We start from the raw sequence: 18,701 nt of genomic DNA, 5'->3' as shown, positions 1-18,701 counted from the left end.
CCAGACTACCTTCTGAGTGAGAATGTTGCCCTTGAGGTCCCTCTTAAATATCTATCCTCTCACCTTAAGCCTTTCATTTTGGAGCAGGCTTTTAATTCTGCCATTTAATAAGATAAACGTACATGGACAGGACAGGTTTGGAAGGATATGGACCAAGTGCAGGCAGGTGGGATTAGTGTAGCTGGGACATTGTTGGCCGGTGTGGGAAAGTTGGGCTGAATGGCCTGTTTCCACACTGTATCATTCTATGACTCTATAACATGAAGCATAGAGTAGTACAGCAGAGGAACAGGCCCTTCGGCCCACAATATCTGTGCTGAACTTGATGCCGTTAATCTCCTCCGCCTACACGTGATCCATATCCGTTCATTCCCTGCATATCCATCTGCTCATCTAAAAACCTCTTAAATGCCACTATCATATCTGTCTCCACCAACACCGCTGGCAGGGCGCAAAACAATTCCACCAGATACTCACGACCGTCTGTGTAAAAATACATGCCTCACACAGTTACTTTAAACTTTGCCCCTCTCACCGTACAGCTATACCTTTGAGACATTTCCACTTTTGATAAAGATTCTGACTATCCTATCTATGCTTTCCATAATCTTTTATACTTCCAGCAGGTCTCCCCTCAACCTCTGGCGTTCCAGAGAATATAATGCGGGATCAGTGATAATTTAACTGAACTTCGAGGTGGGGGCAGTGGCACATCGATACAGTTGCTGCCTGACACCACTCGAGACCCGGGTTCGATTCTGGCTACCGGTGCTGTCTATCAGGAATTTGCAAGTTTTCCCTGTGACCGCGTGGGTTTCCCCGGGTATTGCGGTTTCCTGCCACATTCCAAAGACATGCAGGTTGTAGGTTAAAATAAGATAGAACTAGTATAAGGGGTGATGGATGGTCAGTGTGGACTCGGTGGGCTGAAGGGCCAGTTTCCATGCTGTACCCTAAACTAAACTAAAACTAAACTCTAGCTGTGATACCCTTCTGCCCTTTAGTTTATCAGGTACCTACCGACCTTTATCTTAAAAATATTCCACTTCCTTGACCTTTGAGGAAGACTAAATCCCAGGTGAGGTCTCACCAATGCCCTACATAATTGAAATATACCCTCCTTATTTTTGTATTAATTTTTCCAACCAATAACACACAACACTGTTAGCCTCACAAATTACTTGCAATACCAGCACACCAGCGTAGTGGTAGAGTTATTGCCTTATAGTGCCAGAGACCTGGGTTCAATCCTGACCACGGGTGCTGTCTGTACGGAGTTTGTACGTTCTCCCCGTAACCTGCGTGGGTTTTCTCCGAGATCTTTGCTTTTTTCCCACACCCCAAAGACGTGCAAGTTTGTAGGTTAATTGGCTTGGTAAAGATGTAAATTGCCCCTAGTGTGTGTGGGATAGTGTTAGTGTGTGGGGCTCGCAGGACTGTGCGGACTCGGTGGGCCAAAGGGCCTATTTCCGCGCTGTATCTCTAAACTAAACTAAACGAGCGTTTGCAAGCGATGCATTAGAACACCCAGACAGAACCCTCTGCATCACCGTTTTATGAAGATAAAACTTCACCAAATATACAAACAAAAATTGAACAGATCGGGACCGTGACCATAAAGGTGGCATGCGTTGAACTGCAGAAACTTACTTGTTAAAAACTCCTTGCGTACTTTAAAGGTGTCAACAATTGGCGACATGATGCCTTCCATGGTTCCCATCATGCTGCCCAGCCCCAGGTTGATGAGCATCAGGAAGAACAGCACAGACCAGAAGGGTGAAGCTGGGAAGTGGGTCATGGCCTCAGTGAAGGCGATGAACGCAAGGCCCGTCCCCTGCACCGACTGTGAGAGATCAGAAAGACCGGGTGAATGGTGGCAATGGTGCAACCAGAACTCCACTCACACACCAGGAGACTTCAATACTCTTCACCAAAAGTTCCAACTCTGGAAACAGTTTTAGTTAGAGTTTAGTTGATTCTAGTCAGGTATACCGAGGTACAGTGAAAAGCTTTTGTTTGTGTGCTAACCAGGCAACGAAAAGACTATAGATGAATACAACCATGTTTCCAACCAATCATGTACAGGATAAAGGGTGCAACATTCAGTGCAAGATATAACATTGAAGTCTGATAAAGTCCAATTAACAATAGTTCAAAGGTCACAATGAGGTAGATTGTAGGTTCACACCACACTCTAGCTAGGGAGATGACGGTTCAGTTGCCTGATAACAACTAGAAATAAACTATCCCTGAATCTGGAGGTGTGCATTTTCAAACATGCACACGTCTTGCCTGATGGGAGAGGGGAGAAGAGGAAATGATTCCCTGATTATGCTGGTGGCTTTGCTGAGGCTGCATGATCTGTGTGTAAACTGCCCTCATTTTACAGTGAACCTCTCCATTTAGTTTCCTTCAGGTTCATTCACACAGGGGATTACAGCTGGTAGCGACCTGGGGTTGATCCCAACCTCGGGTGCTGTCTGTGTGGAGTTTGCATGTTCTCCCTGTGACCGTGTGGGTTTTCTCCATCTGTTCCTGTTGCCTCCCACATCCCAAAGACGTGCGGGTTTGTAGGTTGATCAGTAAAATTGTAAATTGTCCCTAGTGTTTAAGATAGTGCTAGTGCACTCCACACTATATACTATATAAACTGTCTGATCATTTGTTGACGCAGACTCGGTGGGCTGGAGGTCCTGCTTCCGCACTGTATCTCTAAAGTAAAGTAAAGGGTTAGGCAGCATCTCTGAAGAACATAGACAGGCAACACCTCAGGTCGGGACCCTTCTTCAGACCTTTGATCATTTACCGTCTACATTTAAATGCCAATAAAGGACCAGGTGGATGGTTTAGAGATATCTGCGTGTGTCTCTGCTTCTACATGCAAGTGGGACTATCGGGGATGTCACCATCTCCCCTGCGGTGATGCAAAGCCTGGTGAGGTCTAGTGGATGATCAATCAAAGTTGGCAACTGCAGTTGAAATTGAGACTCTTCCTGCTTCTCAATCTTTTCCTCTTGTTTCTGGGTGTGTGAGGTTAGAGAGTATTTGACAGACTATTTAAATTATGGCATTATCTGAGAAGGCAGATCCCTCCAGGGGAACTAGTTATTCCTTTAGGTCAATGTTCTCTATCCTACTCCTGAATTTACAGCAACATTTTGCCTTTCAGTTCAATTGAAAGAGATAAATGTCTCTCTCAAAAGACAGTGATTTTAAGGAAAACAAAGGAATTTTGTACATCATGCCATAACATTCATTAAATGTGTTGCATGCAAAGGCGTGCAGGAAGTAACTGCAGATGCCAGTTTACACCGAAGATAGACACAAAATGCTGGAGTAACTCAAGTTGGTCAGGCAGCATCTCTGGTGACATTTCGGGTCGAGATCCTTCTTCAGTCTGAGAGTTAGGGGAGAGGGAAACCATACCTTTAGTTTCCCTCTCCCGAATAAATCATGAGGAATAGATCGGGTAGATGCACAGTCTTCTGTCCACAGTAGGTGAATCGAGGACCAGAAGACATAGGCTGGCTGGTGTGGGCAAGTTGGGCCGAAGGGCCAGTTTCCATGCTGTATCAATCACTCTATGACTTTATGACTCTGAGTCTGAAGAAGAGTCTCGACCCGAAATGTTACCCAGTCCTTTTCTCTGCCTGATCCGCTAAGTTACTCTAGCATTTTGTGTTAAATCACAAAGGTTCTCAGCATATCCACACCAAAAACTAATCCATGGCCCATCTCTTCCGTTCCCGTAATGTTTGGACATTCCATGGAGTGACATCTGAGCCAGTCTCACCTTATTCAGCTCATCCTCCAGCTGACACTTGTCCAGCCCTAGTTCCGTGAAATGATCCTCCTTTACGGTCTTTATGACACCGTACATCTCTGCGTAGTCGGAGGCCGTGAGATGAGAGAAGTTGATGTGTGGTGGAATCAGATCGTGGCTCAACACATTGGAATTCAGGTATCCAATAATCTTTTCAGAATTCCTGTCAAGAGAGGAAGGAAGAACAAAACAATCCGGTCCATTTCCAGTGGAATCATGCCCAGAACAATAACTGCATTGATAAAAGCACAGGCAGAGTGGGAGTCTCAAATGTCTGTCAGATCTTCAACCACACAGCAGCACGGTGGCACAGCGGTAGAGTTGCTGCCTCACAGCGCCAGAGACCAGGCTTGATCTTGACTACGGGTGCTGTCTGTACGGAGTTTGTATGTTCTCCCTGTAACCGCATGGGTTTCCTCCAGTTCCTCTGGTTTCCTCCCACATTCCAAAGATGTGCAGGTTTAAAGTTAACTCGTTGGCCCCAAACCTCTCCTGCATTGATGCAGCATCCTCTACTCCCCCCTTCCCTCTCCCCTCCCCCCCCCTCCCACCCTCCCCCTCTCCTCCCCCTCCCCCCCTCCCTCTCCCATCCCCCACCCCTTCCCTCCCTCTCCCATCCCCCACCCCTTCCCTCCCTCTCCCATCCCCCACCCCTTCCCTCCCTCTCCCATCCCCCACCCCTTCCCCCCTCTCCCATCCCCCACCCCTTCCCTCCCTCTCCCATCCCCCACCCCTTCCCTCCCTCTCCCATCCCCCACCCCTTCCCTCCTCCCCCTCCCCTCCCCACTCCCTCCCCCCTCCACCCCCCTTCCCCTCCCCCCAACTCCATCCTCCTCAACTCCCCTTATCGTCCCTCATCCCCCCTTCCCTCCTTTAAACTTTAAGATGTGAATAACTTAAAAAATATAACAGCGATTTCAATGAAACTTCTTCCATTAGCCCCAAACGGACGATGGTGAGTAAGGTGGGTCTAAAATTGTCGCCCTATTGTGTACCGTTTTGGCTCTAGTTCAGGAACAATCAAAGAAACAATCGAGAGTTTTAGTATATGGATGGGCTAGTTAATTGTAACTTGTCCCTAGTGTGTTATCGGTGGTTGATGTGGACTCGTGTGGGCTGAGGAGCCTGTTTCCACGCTGTATCTCTAAAGCCTAAAGTCACAGAATTCAGCTGGATATCGTACCATGATTACAGAGGGTCTGAGGACAAAAAGAACATAGAACAATACAGCACAAGAACAGGCCCTTCGGCCCATAATGTCTATGCCGAATGTGATACCAAGCTCATCACTTATCTAGCTGCATGTAACCTATAACCCTCCATATCCATGTACCTGTCCAAAAGTACTTTCAATACAACTAATGTATCTGCCTCCTCCTCCACCACCACCCCCCAGCAGAGCGTTCCAGGCATTCACAACCTTATGTGTAAAAACCTTGCCCTGCACATCTCCTTTAAACTTTGCCCCTCTCTCCCGAAGATATGCCTTCTTGTTTTTAATTTTTTCATCCTGGGAAAAAGGTTTTGACTGTCTACCCTATCTATGCCTCTCATACTTTTATATACTTCTATCAGCCTCCAGAGAACAACCTCCAATTGTCCAGAGAAACCAATCCAACTCTGTCCATCCTCTCCCGTACTGTGTGTCGTTCATGCCTCCTTAACTATGGATAAAACATTCAAAGACATTTAGACAGGTACAAAGTAGGGAAAGGAATATAGGCCGAATATAGCCAGATGGGACTAGAGTAGATGGGGTATCTTGGTCGACGTGGATAAGTTGGGCCAAAGGGTCTGTTTCCATGCACAGAGGGAGGGCAACAAAGATTGATTGTTGGGGTGGCCAGACTGCTGCCACATAGCTTTGATGAGCACGGTTTTATCCTGACCTCGGCTGCTGTATGTGTGCAGTTTGTAACTGTTTTGAGTTTCCCTCGGGTGCTCTGGTTTCCTTCCAAATGTGCCAGTTGGCAAGTTAATTGGCCACTGTAAATCGTCCGGGTTATGCATGTGATTTGGGAGAGTTGGTTGGAATGTGCGGAGAATAGATCAAAGGGAAAAATAGTGGACGAAAGGGATTGCTTAATCGTGGCATTAACCCGATGGTCAGAATTATGCCCTTCATCATCGTTCAATATCTAAAGAATATCTATGTGCTATAGTTCAGCAGAATAATTAAACCCACAGTCCACGTCAGTAAACATCACTCATGGAAACTTCTTGCCTCTGTTTACCCTGCCTGGAGTAGTGATGGGAATGTGGATGTTGCAACCAGCTGGAGAGGCTGCAGCAAACAAAGTGATGAGGACCTATGTAAACGCATGACGTAGATAGAATGGGACATCCTGTTGAGTGTATGTTCACAGGCAAGGTCAACACAACACAGTACTGAACTGAATCTTGTGAACCTGCACTCTGCCAAGGTCTGCTGGATCTCCGGCTTCTAACCATTTCATCTCCCTTCCCATTCCCATACTCACCTGCTGTGGAAGGGTACCAACCCGAAACGTCACCTATCAATTTTTTCCAGAGATGCTGCCTGACCCGCTGAGTTACTCCAACATTTTGTGTCATTTTTCCCATTCTGACCTTTCAGTCCTGGGCCTCCTCCATTGTCAGAGTAAAGCCACAGGCAAACTGGAGGAACAGCACCTCATATTCCACTTGAGTAGCTTACAACGCAGTGGTATGAACATTGAATGACCCAATCTCATGTATCGAGCCACCCGCTCCACACTCAGTGCACGCACATTTCCCCCACTATCTCCTTCCCCCCAGCCACTGTGCTCTGTACACTTATCTCCATCCCTGAGTCCCATATTTCACTTTTATCCCCCATCCTTCCCTTTTTCCCTGACCTCTTCCAGCCTCACTCCAGCTTTACATTTCACTCTTCCTCATCTTTCCTTATTTGACACCCTTTGTCACCCTCTCTACCCATCTGCCTATCACCACCCACCTAAACGTATCCACCTATCACTTATCACTTACCCTCCTTTCTTTTCAGCTTTCTCCCCCCCTTTCTCCCATCAGTCTGAAGAACGGTCCCGACTTCAAATGTCACCTGTCCATTCCCTCCACAGATGCTGCCTGACCCGCTGAGTTCCTCCAGCACTTTGTTCTGCTTTTGAACTGAATGTTTTCTAGGATGCGGACACGGATATCGCACTCCTGAAGTCAGGACTGTGGAGTGCGGCGGGTTTTACTGTTCTGGAGTGTTTGAGCCATATAATGGGGACACAGAGTGAGTGCACAGGTCATAAGTGATAGGAGCAGAATTAAGCCATCAAGTCTTCTCCGCCATTCAATAATGGCTGATCTATCTCTCCCTCCTAACCCCATTCTCCTGCCTTCTCCCCATAACATCTGACACCCGTACTAATCAAGAAACTACCTATCTCTGCCTTAAAAATATCCATTGACTTGGCCTCTACCGTCTTCTGTGCCAAAGAATTCTACAGATTCACCAGACACTGTGCACAATGACAGGAATAACTACAAAAACAAGAGGCAAGAAAGACAGCTTCCTGAATATTGGATGTAATAATGAATAGAATATTATCTTCCTCAAGATTAGAGGGAATTGCTTCAGGGTGAGAGGGGCAATTTAAAGGAGATGAGTGGGGGGGAGTTTTTTATACAGAGGGTAGTGGGTACCTGAATGGTGGTGGAGGCAGATATGATAGTGGCGTTTAAAAAGCTTTTGGATAGGCCCATGGATATGCAAGGGATGGAGGAATATGGATCACGTGCAGGCAGAGGAGATTAGTTAAACTTGGTGTCATGTTCGGTTTGGACTGTGGGCTGGGATGCCTGTTCCTGTGCTGTTCTACGTTCTATGTTTATGATATGATGGCATAATTGTGCAAATCCACAATGACTCCACGTGGATAGGAAGCAGTCAACAGAAGGTCTCAGGAACAGGCCAATTGTTGGAATCAGCTTTGCATTTCACCTGACAGCAACTCACTCACTCTTTGGGACTAAAACTCTCCCTCACACTTCAGCGGACAGAATATCCCGTAAAGTCCGGGCAGACTTACGTGACCACACACTTCTCATTCATCACGTTGGCTTTGAAACCTAGAACCGCAAACACCACGAGTGTCGCCAGGATAGAGGTGAAGAAATTGATAAAGGCCACGAGGGCTGCATCGAAGTGGCAGTTGTTGTCCTTCTTGTTGTAGCTGGAGAACGCGATGACTCCGCCAAACCCGAGACCAAGAGCAAAGAAGACTTGTGTGGCTGCCTCCCTCCATACCTGCGATTCCATCATCTTCTCCAACTGCAATGACAAAGCAACAAACAACTGCAGATGCTGGTTTATAAAAAAAACACACAAAGTATGGAGTAACTCTGAAGAAGGGTCCCGACCAAAAACGTCACATATTCACGCCATGGAGTAATTGAGCTAAGTGTGGAAACAGCCCTTCAGCCCAACTTGCCAAAATGCCCCATCTACATTCGTCCCACCTGCCCAGGTTTGGTCCACATCCCACCAAACCTTTTCTATCCATGTATCTGTTCAAATAGTTTTTTTAAAAAGTTGTTATAATTCGAGAGTCATTGAGTGATACAGTGTGGAAATCAGGCCCTTTGGCCTAACTTGCCCACATAAACCAACATGTCCTAGATACACCAGTCCCACCTGCCTGTATTTGTTCCATACCTCTCTAAACCTATGCTTTCTATGCACCTGTCTAAAGGTATTTTAAAAGTAGCAATAGTACCTGCCTCAACTATCTCTTCCGGCAGCTAGTTCCATAGATCCACCACCCTGTGTGTATAAACGTTTCCCTTCAGGATCCCTTTAATCTTTCCTCCCTCACTTTACACCCATTCCTTCTCTCCTGAGATGCTGCCTGACCTGTTGAGTTACTCCAGCATTTTGTGAGTAAACACCTTCGATTTTGTACCAGCATCTACAGTTATTTTCTTATATTAAACCTATGTCCTTTGGTTCTGAATTCCTATACTCTGGGCAAGAGACTCAATGCATTTACCCGATCTATTCCCCTCATGATTTTGTACACCTCTATGAGATCACCCCTCATCCTCTTACCTCAACTACCTCCTCCGGCAACTCGCTCCATAATATACCCATCACCCTGTGTGAAAAAGTTGCCCCTCAGGTTCCTATTAAATCTTTCCCCTCTTACCTGTCTTCCAGTAATGCTGCCTGGCCTGCTGAATTACTTCAGCTTTGTGTCTATCTTGAAGACGGAGCAATACACAGCCTAACAACCACCATTTGCTCCCTGAAGTGAAGCGCGGACTGTAAAGCAAGAGTGAATGTACCTTCGGAGTGAACATGTGAATAATTCCGTCAATTGAGCCTCTGAGGAGGAGACTTCGAATCAGGAAACAAACCAGAACTACGTAAGGAAAGAGAGAGCTGAAGTACATCACCTGAAAAACAGTGAATGCAAATGCATGGGTGAGTCACAAAGACAGGAGCTCTCACATGGAACGGGCAAAGTCACAGCCAGGAGAGAATACTCCGTTAAACATAAACACTGTGTCAGTCTAACCTATATGCAGAAAAAACTTCGCTTCACACTGCCCTGTCCAACACACCCAGACAAAGCACATCTTGTGGTAAACACAAAATAACATTCCTTTTATGTTATGTTTAGTTCAGTTTAGAGATACAGCACAGAAAAAAGCCCTTCAACCCACCGAGTCCGCACTGCCCTGCGATCCCCACACACTAACACAATCCCACATACACGAGGGACAATTTTACAATTTTTTGGAGTGTGAGTGTAACCGGAGCACCCGGAGAAAACCCTCGCAGATCACGGGGAGAATGTACAAACTGTGGACAGACAGCACCTATAGTCAGGATTGAACCCGGGTCTCTGGCGCTGTAAGGTAGCAGCTCTACCCACTGTGCCGTCCTTTTACACAGCCCTACCAAACATTGCAAAGCATCGTCAAGCACGGTAAAGCTTGACGATCCATCCCTCTAAAGTCTTCAAAAGAAATGCAAGGTGCGTTAGAGTTAGATCAGCTCCATCACTATTCTATCAAAGTCTGAGAGTTGATACGTTGATAAGCCACGCGAGCAGAATCAGGCCATTTATTGCCACATCGGCCCAATTAGGCCCATCGACTCTACTCTGCCATTCAATCATGGCTGATCTGTCTTTCCCTCTCAAACTCATTTCCCTGCCTTCTCCCCTTAACCCTTGGCACTCTTACTAATCAAGAATCTGCAAATCTCCATTTTAAAAACACCCAATGACTTGGCCTCCAATGAATTGCACAGATTTACCACCCTCTGGCTAAAGGAGCCATCAGGTACAACACAGCACCATGCCCTTCTGCCCACCTATCCATGCTGGCCAAGATGGCATACTGGGCTAGCCTGCATTTGGCCCAAACCCATCTCAACCCTTCCCATCCATATATCTGTCCAAATGTCTTTGAAGGTCATACTATAATTGTATCTGCTTCTACAGCTTCCTCTGGCAGCTCTTTCCAGGTACGGACTACCCTCTAAGTTAAAAGGTTGCCCCTGGAACCCCTCTTATATCTCTCCCCTCACACCTCCCGTGCCCTCTAGTTTTAGAATCCTCTACCCTGGGAAAAGACCTAGAATGATTGCACTATGAGTCATAAAGACAATAAAACTCAGTCCAGTAACAGCCCTGAAGTACCGTCAAAGCTATGCCCTCCCCTCGCCTGCATCCGTAGCCTTACCTTCCCAGATGACTGGATGCCTTTGATTGTGCACAGTCCCACAATAAACCAGGCACACAGCAAACACAGCGTCATCCTCCAGTTGAGGCCTCCCCCATCATTGATGTTGTCGGAGATATTCAGCGCATCTCTGTACCAGAAGTAGGTGGTGGCTGAGCTCTTCTCACATTCCGGCTCCACAACTGATAGAAGAACAAATGTTACTGAGTGTTAAATAAGAGTGATAAAACTTGGTGGAATCAAAGTGCTGGAGTAACTCAGTGGGTCAGGCAGCACCTCGGGAGAATATGGATAGGGGACGTTTCAGACCGAAGAAGGGTCCCGACCGAAACATCACCTATCCATATTCTCCAGAGATGCTGCTTGACCCACTGAGTTACTCCAGCATTTTGTGTCTATATTTGGTATAAACCAGCATCTGCAGTTCCTTTTAATTACTTTATGATAAAACTTGGTGATGTCCATTGACAGAGAGAAGGAATTACTGGAGGGAGAGGTTGACTTAGTGATGAAATCCTCCAGGTAAGACCTCAGGGAAGGACACTGCCTGCCGATCAACCCCCCCATCACTCTGGTAGTTTTCTCTTTGCTCCACCTGCCTCTGGAACTGATGCGCTACAACACTGGGAACTATATTCTGCTCTTTGTATCTTCCCCTTTGCTCGATCTACAGTACCTGAGTTTTTTTTTACTTGATTGTATTCATGTAGAGTATTATCCCATCTGTTTGCGTAGCATGGAAAACAAGGTTTTCCACTGTACCTCAGTACAAGTGACGATAATGAACCGAAACCTAAACATAAACTTGCATTTGACTTAATTCTATTGATGTATAGTGTTATCTGATTTAATTGGATAGCACACAAACAAAAGCATTTTACTATATCGTGGTACATGTGACAATAATAAACCTAAACCATCAGAGAAATTATATTATCAGGAGTTTCTTTCGTTATGGAGCCCTGAGGACAAATCTATCACATGGCCATGCTCCACCCCATCTATCAGCCCAGCTTTATAAAGCATCAAACAAAAGAAATCCTCAGCATCTACCAGATTGATTGATTGGAAATAGGCCTTCAGCCCATCACATCCACGCCGACCACTGATCACCCATTTACACCAGTTCTATGTTATCCAACTTTCTCATCCACTCCCAACACTGTAGGGGCAATTTACAGAGGGCCAATTAACCTACAAACCCGCACGTCTTTGGGATGTGGGAGGAAACCAGAGCACCTGCAAGAAATCCACGTGGCCACAGGGAGAACGTGCAAACTCCACACAGACAGCAGCAGAGGTTGGGATTGAACCCGGGTCACTGGTGCTGTGAGGCTGCAGAACTACCTATTGTGCCACTGTACCGCCTGCCCTGTGATTTGGGGATCACAACTTCTGGCCCTCACCCATCGATTGGAGAAGAAATTGCATCTGTACAAAATACAATAGTGTGGTGAACCTTTTCAAATATATTGTTGTGGAAGAAAGAGTGGGGTATGGGGGAACATAGAGGAGACATGTAGACCTCTGTAAAATGAAACATCAAGATTCTGCATTCAACATTGGATTGGCCTTGCATTAAATTAGCATGGAACTCTGGTTGAAGTTGATGTCTGTCATTGAGCCAACAGTTTATAATCCACCCCTCATCAACTCTCTGTACATCTTCATCAGCAGTGAGTGCACTCAAAAAAGAAAGGCTGAAGGAGACAATAAATGGGAAATGGGGTGTATATTTTGCAGACAAGAAGATGCCGTACATATACAACAGTTCAGGTGATGATAACAGCTACCATACATGAATCTGGTCTTTAACTATGGAAACACAGGAGTGCTGTATGCCCCACCCCGACTGAATGAGACTGAGTACTCACTGGTAACGTTGCCATTGGTGACTAGTGGGCATTCACTCCATGGGAGAGGGGACTGGAAAGATTTGAAGAAGTAGAATATACTCCAGGCGATGATGACGTTGTAGTAGAGGCCGACAAAGAAACAAACCTGGCAGGGGAGAGAAAGCAGCGAATGATCGATCAATGGCAGAGCACAGAGGATTAATGCAGAATAGTATCGTGTACTAACTGACCATGCTCAATCTCTCACATTGCACACACAGCATCGGGCTGTCTTTGGGAAGAATGGTCTCCAATCAGAAGAAAGAAATGTACCTGTATCGCTAACTACAATAACTACACCAACTAACTAACTAACTAGGCTAACTATAGGTTGGTAAGGTGCCCAGCAGTGCAGGTATGAGGGGACGTGGTGATGAGAGGTAGCATGGACCATGGCAGGCTTGTATCTAACATTAATTATTTACATTAATAACCTGGAGAAGCGGTAGAGTTCTTGAAGCTTCAAGCTTCTTGAAGTTTAGTTTAGAGATACAGCGCAGAAACAGGCCCTTCGGCCCACCAAGTCCATGCCGACCAACAATCCCTGCACACTAGCGCTATCCTATACACACTAGGAACAATTTACAGTTTTACCGAGCCAATTAGCCTACAAAACTGTACGTCTTTGGAGTGTGGGAGGAAACCGGAGCAACCGGAGAAAACCCATGTGGTCATGGGAAGAACGTACAAACTCCGTACAGACAGCACCCGTAGTCAGGATCGAACCCAGGTCTCTGGAGCTGTAAGGTAGCAACTCTACCACTGCGCCGCTGTGCCGCCCCTCACTGACATGAAAGTAGATGGAAGGGCATTTGGAGATGAGGATAGTTGGATGCAGCATGCTGTGGATAGGTTGAGTGAGGTGGGATGAGGGTAGAGTGGGGGGAAATGCCTGTAAACTTGGGTTGAGAAGAGCATTGAGACTGGAATGAGCTGAGAGGCTTTGGGATGAGGGATGGATTGCAGGGAACGGATGGGCAGAATGGTCTTGGGAAATGTGATGAGGGGGAATGTCCTGGTGAGGTGATGGTGGAGGGCAGTGGAAATGGACTGCGTGACACGAGTAGTGGAGAAAGGGATTCAGGAACTGAGTCACTGTAAGCTGCAGTGAGAATATGTTCAGAATAATTGCAACAAAATATTATTCTTTATAGCCATGTCACAATAAAACTTCTGTATCACACAGATGTCCTTTATCATGAAGACAATGAGATTATGTTATTGGGAATGATGAAGATCAAAGAGCCCCCTTTAACAAAGTAGCTATAAACTGAAAAAGTGAAAGTAGTGAATAATATTATCTTTCGGCCTCTCTACTATACCTAATTAGGAAAAGCCAGGATTACTGAAATAGTGCAATAGACACAAGGCACCCTTAAATTTATCAGCAAAGGCAATTATGAAGATGTTACCAAATATTTTTAAACTAGAGCGGATTTCTGATGGAGAGTGGAAGGGATACTGAATGATTTTGAGGAGCAGAGAGATTTGATGTACAAGGATTCCTGAAGGTGTCAACACTGATAAAGGGGATAAAAAGTTCTCTGGGATTTTCATCTGCATTAGCCAGGAATAGAATTGAAGAACAGGAATGTTATGGAACAACTATATACAATGTTGGTTAGGTGACGAATGGAGTATTGTGTGCAGTTCTGTTCAGCAGGATTGTGTATGGGATAAAATAGTTTATTCTACAGGGAGAGTCCGAATGGCACTTGTAGACCTTTTGCCTTACAGCACCAGAAACTCGGGTTTGATTCTGACTACAGGTGTTGTCTGTATGGAGTTTGTACGTTCTTCTTGTGATCATGTGGATTTTCTCCGGGTGCTCCGGTTTCCTCCCACACTCCAAAGACATACGTTTGTTCGTTAATTGGCTTCGGTAAAAATTGTAAATTGTCCATAGTGTGTAGGATAGTGTTAGTGTGCGGGGATCGCTGGTCGACGTACACTCGGTGGGTCGAAAGGCCTGTATCCATGCTATCTCTCAAGTCTAAAGTCAGGTGGAGTTTGTTTTCCTTGGAGCAGTCTGAGATGGTATCTCATTGAAGTGTTTCTCGTTATGAGGGGCATGAATAGGGTAAATAGTAAGCCTTTAGAACCTGTAACATCAGTATCTAAAACCAACCAAGAGGAGGAGGTTTAGAGGGAATCTGAAGCAAACCTTTTTCATGTAGAAGGTGATAGAATCTGTGATGTTCTGTCCAAGAGGAAGAGGGAGACAGTAAACATCACAACATTTAAGAAACATCTGGATGAGCACCTGAGGATTGGAGGCATAAATGGCTGTGGACCAAGTGCTGGAAAATAGGATTAATATTGGTGGGCGATTGATGGTCAGTACGTGTATTGTGGGCCAAATGGCCTGTTTCTATGCAGTCTGACTCCATGATGTAGGGAAGGAGAGTGGGATAAGGGGGAATGAGAGGTAATTTCTGAGACATGTGTAGGAAGGAACTGCAGATGCTGGTTTAAATCAAAGACAGACACAAAATGCTGGAGCAACTCAGGCAAAATTCTGGAGTAACTCAACGGGACAGGCAGCATCTCTGGATAGAAGGAATGGGTGACGTTTCGGGTCGAGATAGTTTTTCAGACTGAGTCAGGGGAGAGGGAGATACAGAGATAAGGAAGTGTGTGAAAGGTGTAGGGCAATCCCCCTTGTCTCATTTTCACACCTTACACTTCCTTATCTCTGTATCTCCCTCTCCCCTGACAGTCTGAAGAAGGGTTTTGATCCGAAACATTACCTTCTCTCCAGAGATGCTGCCTGTCCCGTTGAGTTACTCCAGAATGTTGTGCCTATATTCTCAGACAGGCGGTTTTAGATATTGTACCTAGAACAGATTGGCTACATCTGCTCTTCTGCCTTTGATAAAATTAGAAGTGGGTGAGTTGTAACAATGTTTGAGACTTCTTACATTCTTTGCATTTCACGCAGGCCATTCCATCTGTTAATGATTTAGCTTTCTTCTCTTGAAAATAAAAAAACACCATGCAAGTGTATTTAGACAACCCCTTAGAGGATGCTCTGGTGTGGTACTTACAATACAACTGGCAAAGCCAATGCCTCCCAGCCGAGGACAGATGTAGTTCCAGACACCGATGCTTCCTCTCCTTATTCTCTGGCCCACTGCAAGCTCCAGGAAGAACAGTGGGATCCCAATGATGAGGAGCAGGATAAAGTACGGAACTAGATAAGCACCTGCAAGTTAGACAGAGGTTCAGCATAAGAATACATTTCAACAGCACAGTGGCACAGCAGTAAAGTTGTAGCCTTATAGCTCCAGAGACCCAGCTTCGATCCTGACTACTGCTGTCTGTATGGAGTTTGCATGTTCTCTCTGTGACTTCCTACATTCCAAAGACATTTTGGTTTGTAGGTTAATTGGCTTCATTACAAAATTGTACATCTGGAAGAAGGAATAAGTGATATTTTGGGTTGAGGCCCTTCCATTGGTTGGCATGGACTTGGTGGGCTGAAGGGCCTGTTTCCATGCTGTATCTCTAAAGTCTAAAGTCACACGACATGAAGAATGGTCCCAGCCCGAAAAAACGCCTATCCATGTTCTCCAAAGATGCTGCCTGACTCCCTTACTCCAGAACTTTGTGTCTTTTTTTAAAACCAGCATCTGCAGTTCCTTGCACCCACTTCACATTGCAACCCACAAACAGAGCGGCACAGTGGCACAACTGGTAGAACCACTGCCTCAGTGCCAGGCCCCGGTTCGATCCTGACCTCGGCTGGTGTCTGTGTGGAATTTGCATGTTCTTCTTGTGACCACGTGGGTTTTCGCCGGGTGCTCAGGTTTCCTCCCACATCCCAAAGATGTGCGTGTTTGTAGGCTGATTGGCTATTGTAAATTTGTCCCTAGTGTGTAGGGAGTGAAGCAAAAATGGGATAACATAGAACTTGTGTGAATGGATGATCGGTGGTTGGCAGGGTCATGGTGGGCTGAAGGGCTTGTTTCCATGCTCCATCTCTGCATTAAACTTTAGCTTTTTAAATACCGACCTCTCTCCTTCACCCTTGAACCCACCCGTAACACTATTCAACTTCCACCTCTACGCGATCCATGATCCCATTCTCCGACCCTTGATCCAATGCCCTCCATCATTTACCCCGGGATCTAATTCCAACACCTTGCGACCTCACCTTTATATTATTCTTCTCACCCTAAAGCACAACAATGACCTTTGCCATATCCCTTTAGCCCTGCCCCCTCTAACTCACATCTCCCCAAATCCTCACCTCCTAACCTAACCCATCTTCTTTGTAGAAACAAGGAACTGAAGATGCCGATCAACAAAAAAAGGACACAAAAATGCTGGAGTGACTCAGTGGGTCCCTGGAGAACATGGATAGGTAATGTTTCACAGAGTGCTGGAGTAACTCAGCGGGTCAGGCAGCATCTCTGGAGAACATGGATAGGTGACGTTTCACAGAGTGCTGGAGTAACTCAATGGGTTTGGCGCCACCCCTGGAGAACATGAACTGGTGACGTTTCAGGTTGGGGCTCTTCTTCAGATCTTCTAATTCTTCTTATCCAGGTCTATTTCCCAACTCTTTCAGTTACTCCAGCACTCTGTGAAACATCACCTATCCATGTTCTCCACAGATGCTGCCTGACCCGCTGAGTTACTTCAGCACTCTGTGAAACGTCACCTATGAGGAATAACAATGTGATCCAAAGGACTACATCATGAAACCATGGGAAAATTATTAGAATTCATGGGAAGTCAGTCAGCTCCTCATATTCCAGTACAAATTCACATCACAATTTTGTTCTGACCCCAGTACTTGTCTATGAAACTCTGACAAAGTGTCTGAAAATATCATTAATCTCAGTTTAATTGATGCCCTGGACATGCTCACAGATTAGCAGTCAATACAGCTGAGAGTCACTGCTCGTGTCTCTGGGGCTTTTAGCAAAGAATGCTGCAAAGCAGAAATCTGAAGCCGGGGTTGATTGCAAAATGACTTTCAGTGATTGTGCTTCAGTTACCATAAGCAGTTACAACACAGTAAAGGCACAGAGCCCTGGGTTTAGGGCTTGTCTGAGATGGAGATGATAAGGAGATGATTGGACAGGTGACTCAATGCTCTACGACATCTTATGTGAGAGGGGTTTACAAGGAATGGGGTGGAATTTGAAAGTTAAGTCCTCTCTGAAGAAATATTGTCAATGATAGTGCAACTGAAATCACAAAGGCACCAGAAACCAGTGTGGCAACACCATGGTGGAACCAGTATAGGTGGCACCTCGTAGCTTTGGTAACTGGGTTAAATCCTGACCTCCAGTGGAGTTTACATGTTTTCCGTGGTTTCCGTGGTTTCCGCCAAGTACCCTAGTTTCCCCAACATCGTAAAGATGTACTGGTTGGTCCCAGTGTGTAGGAAAGATGTGGAAAAAGTACAGTGAAGATTTCGGTGGACGTTTCCAGGACTCGAGGGCTTGAGCTACAGTGAGAGATTGGGCAGGCTAGGACTTTATTCCTTGGAACTCAAGGGGCTGAGGAGTGTTCTTGTAGAGGTGTATAAAATCATGAGGGGATTAGATAGTGTGAATGCACTGACTTTTTACCAGGTAGGGGAATAAGAACTAGAGGACATCGGGTGGGTGTATTGGTTGCCAGAGCAGGTAGTTGAGGCAGGTACTATAGCAACATTTAAAATGCGTTTGGACAGGTACATAGTTAGGATAGTTTTGGAGGAGTATAGGCTAAACACAAGCAGGTGGGACTGGCTTAGAGGGGTCATTTTGGTCAGCATGGATGAGTTGGGCTGAAGGGGCTATTTCTGTGCTCTTTGACTATGACTAAGTCGTGCCTTTTGTTGCAGTGCATGTTCTGATGGGCACTTGCAGACACTGCACTGAGGGATGAAAGAGTGTCCTTCTCAGGTAAATGCTGGACTGCTCTTCCAATAGACAGCTCAACAATGACCTGTGCTGATGTCAGCATTGAAGAGTCTCGTTGTGGGCCTGGATGGTGTGAAATGTGTCGCAGTGCTCCCATCCCACCGGGCTGCCCCTGTGATTTATCTGTGTCCCACTCGCTCCAAAGTACGATGACGAGAGGTCACCTTTACTCACTTGCCGTTTCACGATGTAAATCACCAACTCCTGCTGATCCTCTACTTTGACATTCAAATCTCCATCTCAAGGTGAGGCTTAATCATGCGCAGAATCTCCAAACATTTCTACCTTGGCACGGGTTGGATGTAATGTAACAATCCCACTGTACTGCCTCTCGTATCCCCATGGCAGATCCAGATA

General features: G+C 45.9%; 1 protein-coding gene across 3 annotated transcripts in view; it reads right to left on the bottom strand.

Moving 5' to 3' along the window:
- The window catches only part of slc6a17 (solute carrier family 6 member 17), a 49,349-nt gene that overhangs the window by 13,035 nt on the left and 17,613 nt on the right, over positions 1-18,701 (bottom strand). For all 3 annotated transcript variants that reach the window (XM_078420519.1, XM_078420518.1, XM_078420520.1), the window contains 7 exons: positions 15,471-15,628; positions 12,403-12,529; positions 10,529-10,710; positions 9,122-9,232; positions 7,867-8,108; positions 3,794-3,986; positions 1,651-1,843 (listed from right to left, as the gene is read on the bottom strand). In XM_078420519.1, the coding sequence (XP_078276645.1) occupies positions 1,651-1,843; positions 3,794-3,986; positions 7,867-8,108; positions 9,122-9,232; positions 10,529-10,710; positions 12,403-12,529; positions 15,471-15,628 (1,206 nt within the window). The remainder of the gene's footprint in view (positions 1-1,650; positions 1,844-3,793; positions 3,987-7,866; positions 8,109-9,121; positions 9,233-10,528; positions 10,711-12,402; positions 12,530-15,470; positions 15,629-18,701) is intronic.

Source organism: Rhinoraja longicauda, chromosome 24, assembly GCF_053455715.1.
Source record: "Rhinoraja longicauda isolate Sanriku21f chromosome 24, sRhiLon1.1, whole genome shotgun sequence".
Lineage (NCBI taxonomy): Eukaryota > Metazoa > Chordata > Chondrichthyes > Rajiformes > Arhynchobatidae > Rhinoraja > Rhinoraja longicauda.
The sequence above is the reverse complement of the archived record's forward strand: the minus strand, read 5'-3'. Positions and strand labels throughout refer to the sequence as shown.